The 11,763-nt window shown below is 37.2% G+C and overlaps 1 protein-coding gene across 1 annotated transcript in view; it reads right to left on the minus strand.

Moving 5' to 3' along the window:
• The window catches only part of LOC107758568 (relaxin receptor 1-like), a 71,053-nt gene extending 64,729 nt beyond the window's left edge, over positions 1-6,324 (minus strand). Inside the window, exon 1 of the mRNA XM_016576338.1 lies at positions 6,132-6,324. Within this exon, the coding sequence (XP_016431824.1) occupies positions 6,132-6,324 (193 nt within the window). The remainder of the gene's footprint in view (positions 1-6,131) is intronic.
• Between the last annotated feature and the right edge of the window lie 5,439 nt (positions 6,325-11,763).

The following is an 11,763-nucleotide window of genomic DNA, read 5'->3' on the forward strand; positions in this document are numbered from 1 at the left end:
TTTTATTTATTTTTTTAATCTCTGTGTTCCACAGAATAATGAAAGCCATATACATCAGTGATGGCATGAGGGTGAGTAAGTGATGAGTGAATTAGCATTTTTGAGTGAACAATCCCTTAAAAAGGGATAGTTCACAAATGACAATTCTATCATCATTTACTTACCCTTGTTATTCGAAACTTATTTTAGGAGATGTAAGGTAGAAAGTTAGACATAGATCCATGAATAAAGTGTGACAAAATGTTTATTTTTAAAAATCATCCCTTTAACATCACTAAATCATGTACTAAAAGATCTTACCAAGCATGATCAGCCTTGGAGTAGAAGAAGTCAAGCCTGGTCTTTGCTGTATTTTAATGGCGCCAAGAGGATATTTCCCATAATGCAACTTTAAAATACAGTAACTTACTGTGTAACTGTTTTACAGTAAAGTACAGTTCATATTACAGTTAAATACTGTGTAATTTACAGAAATCGCTAACAGTGTAGATGCCTCATTAGCGACTGTTTCTATGACAGACTGTATCTGTCTTCTAATAACTCCCCAAGTTAGATCACTGATTTAAGTTTATTCATTCATTCATGTCTGCTTTAAAAAAAACTCTCTCTAAAATACTTGCAAAATGTATGTTTATGTTGCTTCAAAAAAAAAAAACTGTTAATACCGCTTCAAGAGTACTAGATGATTGAGACTAACCTTTTATTTAACTTCCTGATTATGTTTCATTAAGAAGATCTATTTTGAAATACAATGCACTATTCATCCGCCCCTCTCTATGAACTACTGCACACTCAAGCATACCTGAATAACAATGTGTCTAGTTTTGTAAATGTTTAAGCACAGCATTTGCATATACTTAATTATATAATTTCTATGATGTATTTTTTATCCATGTAGGGCTATGAATATGCAAAGCATGCATACTGCATGAATGCATGAAGATATACTACACTTTTATATGTAACAAGACATACTTCAAAAGACTCTACATGCAGTGCAATGAAGAAGCAAAAAGAGATAGATGATAGATAGATAGATAGATAGATAGATAGATAGATAGATAGATGCAGAAAATGTACCACATACAGTAAATCCAATCACTTTCCAATCACATGCCTGCAGGGAACTGGTGGGGCGTGACCAAGGTTACGGGGTCCACTGAGATACAATTAATCAATTATTACATTAGCACATTCATCTTTGTTAAAGCTCCATACACCCTTTGCTGTTTTAAATCAATTTCTTTTGGCTTATCATTATGGCACCCTCATAGACCTCCCACAGTCCTTTCACAGACTGGTTGATGCATATTGCACGGAAAACTAGAATGCGCTTGTGAAAAACTGCAAACTGCAAACTGCAAACTTCAATGAGACTGGAAACAAAAATGTTTAAAAGGAACTGTCTTAAAAATATGAGTGTTTGTGAAGAGGAACCTATCACTGGATTGGGGAAAGTTTGCATAATTCAAGTTGCTAAAAAAAAAGGATTGTACTTCAGTGTGGCACAAATTTTGTCCTATTTAATATGCCAACCTGCCAACCCCACAAAATGACAAGATTGTGCAAGGGCTAATGCATCAAACATTATTTTACTAGTTTTATTTAATGGTACCTTGGTTAAAAATATACAGTTCTACAATGAAATTGTAAATTACTTATAAATAATGACTTGGTAATTAGTTTGTAATGAATGGACACTGAATCAATGCACACTGCATTCTGCATTATCAGCCAACTAAACAAAATGGATAGGATAGATTTTCATCTTGTGCATTGCTAAAACAAAACAAAAGTGACACATTCAGCATACGAGAATTAATGATAATTTGCTCACTGAATCCTTTAACCAATTTATCAGAGACTAAAGTATTTTCAGCAGTTGCCTGGAGTCACATATCCAACTGTGCATCAAGATCTTGTTGATGTGCTGTTCTTTTAAACTAGTAGACCATTAATCATATACTGAGATGGCTGATACTTGCAATAAAAGAAAATCTATTTAATATAAACAATCGTTACTTGTAATGAGAAACAAAGAACTTTGGAGACATTCACTTCTCAATTATTATTATTATTTTTTTTTTTTTATGAGAAAAAGACTCAATTCTCCTTAAAAGAACTCAACAATGTCTCAAACTGTGCTCAGATTTCCCAAAGTATCAAAGAAACATCAGGGGTTCTAATATGAACTCAAATTTCTGAGCTGTACCATTCAAACTCACTGAATATTTTTTTAGTCCCCACTCCTGTAGGCATTCCTCTTTGGCCTGGCGAAGCTGTTTGAGTTTTGTACTGAACCAAGGTTTGTCGTTGTTAAATGTTAAATAAGTCCTGGTGGGTACACACATGTCCTCACAGAAACTAATGTAGGATGTCACCGTGTCAGTAAGCTCATCCAGATCAGTAGCTGCAGCCTCAAAAACACTCCAATCAGTAAGTTCGAAGCAGGCCTGTAAATCCTGCTCTGCTTCAGCAGTCCATCTCTTTACAGTTTTCACTACAGGCTTAGCAGATTTGAGTTTCTGCCTGTAGGCTGGTAGAAGATGAACCAAACAGTGATCAGAGAGTCCCAGAGCTGCTCGGGGGACAGAGTGGTATGCATCCTTTAAAACAGTGTAGCAGTGGTCAGTGTGTATTTGGCCTGTTTGTACAAGTCTTTGTCCCCACTCCTGTAGGCGTCCTCTTTGGCCTGGCGAAGCTGTTTGAGTTTTGCACTGAACCAAGGTTTGTCGTTGTTAAATGTTAAATAAGTCCTGGTGGGTACACACATGTCCTCACAGAAACTAATGTAGGATGTCACCGTGTCAGTAAGCTCATCCAGATCAGTAGCTGCAGCCTCAAAAACACTCCAATCAGTAAGTTCGAAGCAGGCCTGTAAATCCTGCTCTGCTTCAACAGTTAATGTCTTTACAGTTTTTACTACAGGCTTAGCAGATTTGAGTTTCTGTCTGTAGGCTGGTAGAAGATGAACCAAAGAGTGATCAGAGAGTCCCAGCGCTGCTCGAGGGACAGAGTGGTATGCATCCTTTAAAACAGTGTAGCAGTGGTCCAGTATATTGTCCAGTCTCTGGTGGTGCACGTGATGTGCTGTCTATATTTAGGCAGTTCACAGGTGAGATTAGCTTTATTAAAATCCCCGAGAATTATATAATGAAAGAGTCTGGATAACGCTGCTCTGTGTGTGTAATTTGATCGGCCAACAGTTCTAGCGCCGCGCTTACACGCTCGTCAGGAGGAATGTACGTACTCACCAGAATAAACGAGAATAAAAGATGTATGTGTGCTTTAAAATTATATGACATATACGAATAATGAATACTAATGAAATCTAGTTGCACATTCTTACCACAATTCTCACACTGTAAAATTAACTGTTATTTATTTATTTATTTATTTATTAACAGCAGTTGCCTGGAGTCACATATCCAACTGTGCATCAAGATCTTGTTGATGTGCTGTTCTTTTAAACTAGAAGACCATTAATCATATACTGAGGTGGCTGATACTTGCGATAAAATAAATGTATTATATTTAATTATATATATAATTATATGTATCTATTTAATATAAACAATCGTTACTTGTAACGAGAAACAAAGACCTTTGGAGACAATCGCTTACATTTTTTTTCTTTTTATTTTAATGAGAAAAATACTCAATTCTCCTTAAAAGAACTCAACAATGTCTCAAACTGTGCTCAGATTTCCCAAAGTATCAAAGAAACATCAGGGGTTTTAATATGAACTCAAATTTCTGAGCTGTACCATTCAAACTCACTGAATATTTTTTTAGGAAAAGCATCTGAGACAAAGTTGACAATTAAATTAAACATAAGTACAACTAAGAACTATATTATTTCTCATGCTATGAAAGAGAAACTCCTTGAGTATTAAAATGTTTTATTGAGTATTATATTAGTATTGCTAAACTCAAAAGCAAAAATTACTGTATAAAATACACCATAACTTGCTGAAGGTACTTGGGGTCTAATAAACTGGTGGGATGACAAAGCAGTTTGTTAGCTGGCAAGATTAATGTAATGCTTTGTTTATTTGGTATTGCAAAACTCATAATCAGAAGAAAGCCTTGTGAGATATTTTAGATTCGCTGGATTACTAAGAGAGAATCCAACCTCCAAACAACAGTCCCAGTCTTATCTCCAGCTAACAAAACAATCATAATCTAATCACTTCAATTCACAAAAGCTACACAAATGAAGTTTTCTACAAGAAGAAAAGCCACACAGAAGTCAATTTAGGCACTAAAAAAAATTACTTTGAGATGAGGAAAAAAGCTGATATGCAGACAAAAGATGATTTTGAATAGACTCAACCACCTCCATAATGGATGACTGTGTGTGGTGCATTGCTCTAACTTCAGTCTCTAAAATTAATATGATTCTAAATCAAAGCTACACACCATTACCGATGACAAAATGTATATAAGTCCACAGATAGACGCTCTGAGGGACTTGGATTTTACAATCTGACAAAGCTCTTGAGGTTCAAAGCATTCATGGCAAAAATGACAAATGGCTTTCTTTGTGGCGTCACCCAGAGTCAAAATGTGTCCATGTCCCTGTCTTTCATCCTCATGAGAGAATGGATGAGAGAGAGAGGCAGAATGATATTGACTTACACAGGTCTAAGCAAATGTCTTAAGATATTATGTACACTGTGACATTTCCCTTCGTCCTGAACTTTTACTGTCTGGTGCCAACCCAATGCCTTTTAACCTTCCCCCGTTCTCCATTGTACAAAGGCCGCAAAAGCAAGTAAGACAAGGTTAAACGCGGTGCCCATCACTGTAGGGGCCAAATGGTGACACTTAAGATTGAGTTTGATACAGTCGCTGTGACAGTTGCCGTGAGACAGTTGCCGAATGGCTGGGCATGCACTGTTTCTGACAAGTATGACATTATAAAACTGCCTACATAACCACTAGGGCCATTGTAACACGTTGTGACATTGCTTGAATAGCTGATTACTGAGGAATCAATGGGAAATTACCACCTCTATGCAAGGTAAACAGCATTGTGGGTTTTCTCTTGTAAAAAAAAAAAATCATTAGCAATTGTTACCAAGTCAAGGAATGTTATTTGATTTTGGGGTGGGAGGATAATTACAACTTAATTGGTTCTTCATCAGTACTTTCTCACCAGATACCTCTGAGACTATTAGAAGATAATCCTGTGGGGGAAAAAATCAATTGGGGCTTGTGACTGGAGTCTGATGATAAACCAAGCTGTTTAACTGCTAGGCTTTCCCTTACTGAGAGAGATGGATGAGATGGTAAATTAAATATGACAATTCGTACAGATGAAAATGGCAGAAATCCTTGTTTCAATCTGACTGATTATGCATTATTATCAGAATCCTGCAGTGGAGATGAAGTCAACTGACATGGTTGCACCTCACACAGTCATAGAATGAAGAAAAGAGAGAGAGGTGGAGAAAAGGAGCAGAAATAGTTAGAATCTGGAAGGAAGAAACAAAGCACAAGAATCAAAAGATGAAATGCAAAAAAACAAAAGAAAAGAAAGAAGGATAGGAGATGAGAAATATTGAAAGAATAACAGATACCAGGGAAAAAGCAGAACAGGGACAATATACTCTTATGCTATAGGATACCTCAAATCTTGTTTCTTTATTGCTGTATGCTCTAAATATCTCTGGATATTTCATTTCAAACTGCAGAAGCTAGACATGTCTACACCGGCCATCTACTGTATATGCTTTATGCATCACAGCAAACATTACAAATCCATTCGGAAGTAACGCAAGCTGGTAGAGTACATGGAATGTTTACTGATTATGGGTTCTTATTGCTTTTTTCACGTCACACCGCTCACATCCGATTTAGACAGGGTGTTATATCACCACTCTTGGAAAGCTGCTCAATCAATCAGATTAAATTACCAAAAATAAACACATTTATACTGTCTATGTGTGGTATTAAAAAATCTGCATCATGCAGTATAAATATTGGTGTTGCCAGTGTAAAATCAGCTTCGGATAAGCAAATCTATGCTCAACACCACTGGATTACAGTACAAAGTAAAAAAAATAAATAAAATTTTGCACACAGGGGAAATGACAAAAGACAGATAGGAATGAATCTGAACTAACCACAATTCTCCTCATCTGCCTGATTCCCACAGTCATCCACGCCATTGCAGTGAAGTAGCTGAGGAAGACAGGTACTGAGGTTTCCACAGGGGAAGTAGCCCAGTGGGCAGTGAGCCCGATCCTCTGATACGTTAAACATGGTCAGCACCACTTCAGAAGAGACAAAGACAAAGAGAAGAGAGAAACTGAGCATTATAAATTCAGCCTCAGGTTAATGTGAGGTGTAATGCCCTTTTCACAAATAAAAAAGCATTTTTATTTTAACTATTAGTAATTCACAATGACATGTTAAACCACGTTAACTTAAAATCTTTTTCTTGTGTTAATTGGTGATGTAAAATATATCCCCAGACACTGTACTGTTTTATAAGATGTTTTCAGAGATTCAAAATTACAGTATGTAATTAAAGGTTCTGAAGGTTAAACACTATTTAAGTACAACTGGTGGCCTCTGTATAAAAACAGTGTCAGACCTGCATGATGAAGAAAATTACAACAAAAGTTTTTGCTAAATTACACATGCATGAATGTAATCAAAGAGTAGGATATTTACCGCCAGTTTCCTTCTTTCAATGCTTTTTATGTGAGGTCACACAAATACCCTTTAAAAACATCTAAAATGCATACTGAAATAACCACTTTAAAGAGTGAACATCACAAAGCTCTTGCGCTGCATAGCTACTTTCTAATCACTGATACAAATCAAAGAAGGGTTTTCTTATTCTTTACTCAACGTTTCATCACAATCTTTCTGTATGACTCATATTACTGCAAGTCATTCTCAAGGCAACCTATAGATCTATGAATAAACAGCCCAAAAGAAGAAATAGTTGTGTGTCAACATGAAGAATTGCCGTAGTGTAGCAAAAGCTTGGGGGCAGACGGTGCAGTACGATTTATCACACAGTAGCTTTTTCTTTTTTTCTTTCTTTCTTTCTTTCTTTTCTGAATGGGTGTGAAGACCTAAGCTCTATATAACAAAGATAACTATTGTATTATATTATATTACACTATGTCTCTATTCACAGCTTAGGTCAATCATAATGTATGTCCAAGATTGTGAACTGTTCTGTAAATGTTACACTGTTCAGAGCTGAGATAAAAGTGTAAAACAAAATCTGTCACCGTAATCAATATGATTATAACATCTGCCTGGAGGAACATTATCTTAATCAGATCCAAAGATATATTACATAATTTTGAAATGTAAAACCCCCCTTTTTTTGAAGCGCCCTGATATCATAAAACATTGTAGTAAGTTGAGTTTCTATAGTTAACCAATAAATCAATACAACCATGATGCACTGCATAGCCTTCTCATCAGTTCTATGTGCAGACCACCTGTTCCATGTGTCCCCTTAACTTCATTTGTTATCCAAGCAGTAAAAATCTATAAATATCTTTCTTGGAGGACATGAATCTCATTGCAGATGTATTGAGTGTGCTTGGATTAAGATGTTTATCTTGGATCAAGTTTATCTGCTTTTGAGTGCCACATATGACAAACCTTACACCATAAGTAAACTGGAGAACACAGACAGAAACAATGTAAGACATAAACTATGCTGTTATTATTATGGGCACTATACAGTCAATGCCACAAGTTATGGAATTTGTTTGTTAATTTATGATACCTAAGCACTCCCCAATTAGATATTTAAATATACACACACACATTTGTTTTTTGTCCAACACAGTGAGGACTTTCTATTGACTATTGTTTTTATACTAAATTCAAGATATTTCCAATCCCCTAACTCCTCCACTCAAACTAACCCTTTTGCATTTTTTATTTTTTATTTTAATTAAAACATTGTTTAGTATGTTTATCCAGCTGTTTTCCTTGTGGTGACCGTTGGCTGGTCCCCGCGATGTAGGCAAAACTTGACACACTCACTCTCACACACACTACACAGTCAAAACCGATGTTATGTGAAATTTGTGCACACAAGGAAAACATGGGATGCGTTTTAAAACCTACTAAGTTGCCTACCTTACCTAGTCCTAGACAGTATTTTGCAGCATCACAGGTGCCTTCACAGAATTTTTGCAGAATTCTGGCACATGCAGCCTAAGTATGTAGGTAGCACTGTAGGGATTTGAGATGCAGCCTTGATGTAGCCCTCTTATTTCTTTTACAGTGAATTTTGATATCTGAGTGTAGCTATGTTATTGCCTACCTTGATCATCCTCCTTCAAAATGATATACTTTAATCACTTTATACTGGAAAGCAGAGTCCTCCTTAAGCCAATTAAATTATAATTACGAGATCAAAGTAAAGATTTAGGGAAGGAGGTATTTAAGTATTGTTACTATATACTATTCTTTTTTTCATACAGGCCTAATTTTATAAACGTTTCAACAGCGTTTCAGTGAATAGATAAAAATTAAATAACAAGTTAGTCAGGCTGCGCTAAATATGCACGCAAAGAGAAATCGCTTTTGCTTGAGGAGGTAACCATAGCGACAGCGGCTCGATCATCGTCTGTATTGGACGGTACAATAACAAAAATACAAGTTCTCTCAGTATCTTCACATTAATGTACATTTACATATCACCAAAACTTTAGTCTTTAAGATAAAACATATAAACTATTCGCCAAGACGAACCGACGGTGCGAAGAAAATTACGGGAAAAAAATCGACCCCTTGAAAGTCACACATGGCTAAAAGGGTAATAGCAAACTAAATTTAATAATTATTCACCAATAATCAACAATCTATTTAAAGCAACGAAAACGCATCAGTTTCCTCATGGGCCAAAAACTTGAGATGATTTAAAACTATTTTTGAAATGAAAAGCACGTCAAAGATGTGTAAACTGTTAACAGTGAAAGTGATCGGAGTTCGTTAGACATCGTGAAAACAGACCACTTTCTCTGATAGAATGAATGAAGAAAATACAAGGTGAAGCACAATAACTCACCCGACACTCCGCACATCAAGATGCTGGCGATGTTAACTTGCATGGTAACGGCGACGGAAGATGTGATGTCAACAACAGTTGAAACCTCTGTGCGCGCTGTCTATTTTCCCCTGGCTGATCAAAAAGAAGACTTGTTTAGTTCCTTTTTGCCAGCCTCCTCTAAAAAATTGAAAGAAAGTTGTGTGCTAATTAGGATTCGGACAGATCCGACTGATCTGCGGAGATGCTCAGTGCGCTCCTTTGCGCGCAAGGACTGAGTATAGATCGCAGAGAGCGCACGCACATGCACAACGCATAGACACCTAGGGGAGGGACTTTGCAATGAACTACATCGCTTTTCTTCAAATCAACGAACACGTGAGGTGAGGCTTACTAGAGATGTGTTTAGTAACCAAAATGTTTTTTTTTAAAGGAGACACAGTGGTATATAAAATTATGTGATACTTCATAAGTAGCCTATGATGACGCATCTTAGTGATTAGAGTACCACCGAAACTTCTTGTCAGCAGGCTTCTTTCATTTTATTGCCTACCCCTTTCTCAGTTGCTGTCAAAATGCTGTCTAGACGATATTTCAGCAGGACAAGCATGACTCACTTTCTCTGCCCTGTGATTGCTGCCCATTCACCGACATCTACATGACATTTCTCTCATGAATGGCAAAATGTCCTAAAACCCTGGCTGAAGGGACATTGTAGCAGCTTGTTCTAGTGCAACAGCCAGAACTTGACCTTCAGACAGTCAAGTCCAGTTTTGGGTCAGCAGCTCTTGGGGAAACTGTCCCATTATCATGCCAGACAGTGGTGATCAAAGAGGATTGTGTTAAAGCCACAGATGGAGGCACTGTCTGCAAGAGAGAGAGAGAGAGAGAGAGAGAGAGAGAGAAAATGAAGCAATTCAGCATTACATCACTTATTCACCAATAGATCCTCAGCAGTGAATGGGTGCCATCAAAATAAGAGTTCAAACACCCATTCACTGCAGAGGACCCACTGGTGAGCACATGATTTAATGCAGAATTTCTCCAAATCTGTTCCGATGACTTTGAGTAATTGACAAGAGAAACCCCTGAGTGGCACCTGAAAATCTAGAGTGGTCATTCTGGCAATCTGACACCATTTATTTTAATCTCTCAATTGTTTTTGCCTGGTATATAATAAATGCTGAATTCAATCTCTCTGTCGGTTTGGCACAGACCCTATTTAAACTCTAATAAATGCAAACCAGAGAGCTGATTTTCCAGAGCAGCTAATCTCAGGGAGGGATGCGTATTTCCACAGGAGCTTCATCACTGCTGTGGTTTCTGGGCATGATGAAGAAATTCAGATATGTTCTAGGCAATTGCTTTTAGACACATCAATGAAAATTCAATTATGAGGAAGCAAATAATTGAAATAATCTTTCTCACACAAAATGTGCCAAAAACATCGGTTTCTATTCTATTAGCTATAGTTGCTTAGAGATAGAGGAAGCTGTGACATATACACATCTTCCTTGTAGCAACAAGTTCCCGACATCTACACCAATAGATGACATTTCCCAGCATGCCTTGCACCTAACCATCTGCACTTTAGCTCAGTTTTCCCTTCTCACTAGCTTTCTGTCAGATCCATTAGTCTTTATTAGACCAAGAGGTGAATAAAAGATGCTCGTTAGAGAACTCCTGATTGTCTCTCGTTAGTGTAATTGAAATAGCTTGAATACATTATGTACCCCATCCAGAGCAGAACTGAACAATTTTGTTTAAATGAAAAATAGATTAAATTTGAACTTTTAAGCAAGCAGAATTAAAATGGAATGATATCTATATAATTCCTTTTGAATTTATGGACCATTGAGGAAAATCACTTGAACACAAAATGCTTTGATTTACTCAGTATATAATATATAATATAATCCATCCATATCAACATATTAAATAATCCATCAGTTTTGATGCCATTTTTTTTTTTTAAGTTGAAAATGTGAAAAGTGAATTGCAAGATATAGGGCCCTATTTTAACGATCTAAGCGCATGGTCTAACGCGCACGGCGCAATTGCGCTTAGGGCATGTCCGAATCCACTTTTGCTAGTTTAAGGACGGGAAAAAAGGTCGGTGCACCCGGTGCATGGTCTAAAAGGGTAGTCCCTATTCTCTTAATGAGTAATGGGTGTGTTTTGGGTGTAACGTGCCATAAACCAATCAGAGTCTCATCTCCCATTCCCTTTAAAAGCCAGTTGCGCTCGCGCCATGGCGGGGTTGCTATTTACATGGCGGAATTACATTTTTAATTTAAAAAAATGTTTGTGTGCTGCTGCGCATCCCTGTGTGTGTAATAAGCCAAGTGTACGCTCGTTGTGCACCTGCTTATAGGCGCATATTACTAACGCGCTATTTAAATAACACAGAAAAAACATTGCGCCAGACTTTAGACCAGGTTTTTGCTGGTCAATGTCGCAGTCTCTTTCAGTTGCCTCAAAATAGCAATGCGCCTGAACATACCTCGTTTTCAGACCAGCACACCCATGGGCGCAAATGCATTTGCTATTTAAAGCTGCAGTCCGTAAGTTTTGCCTCTTTGTCACCATCTCTGTTTGAAAACCTGGAATTGCAGTTACTTGCCGAATTATCTTCCTTGCGTGGGTTGTACTCTGGCACGGCTCCAGCGCAGATGAATCTAATGTTTTGAGGAGTATGTGTGGCAGTCAGTCACTGCACCGGTGTG

The sequence above is a fragment of the Sinocyclocheilus rhinocerous genome, unplaced genomic scaffold, assembly GCF_001515625.1.
Source record: "Sinocyclocheilus rhinocerous isolate Xijiao unplaced genomic scaffold, SAMN03320098_v1.1 scaffold354, whole genome shotgun sequence".
In the NCBI taxonomy this organism is placed as follows: Eukaryota; Metazoa; Chordata; class Actinopteri; order Cypriniformes; family Cyprinidae; genus Sinocyclocheilus; species Sinocyclocheilus rhinocerous.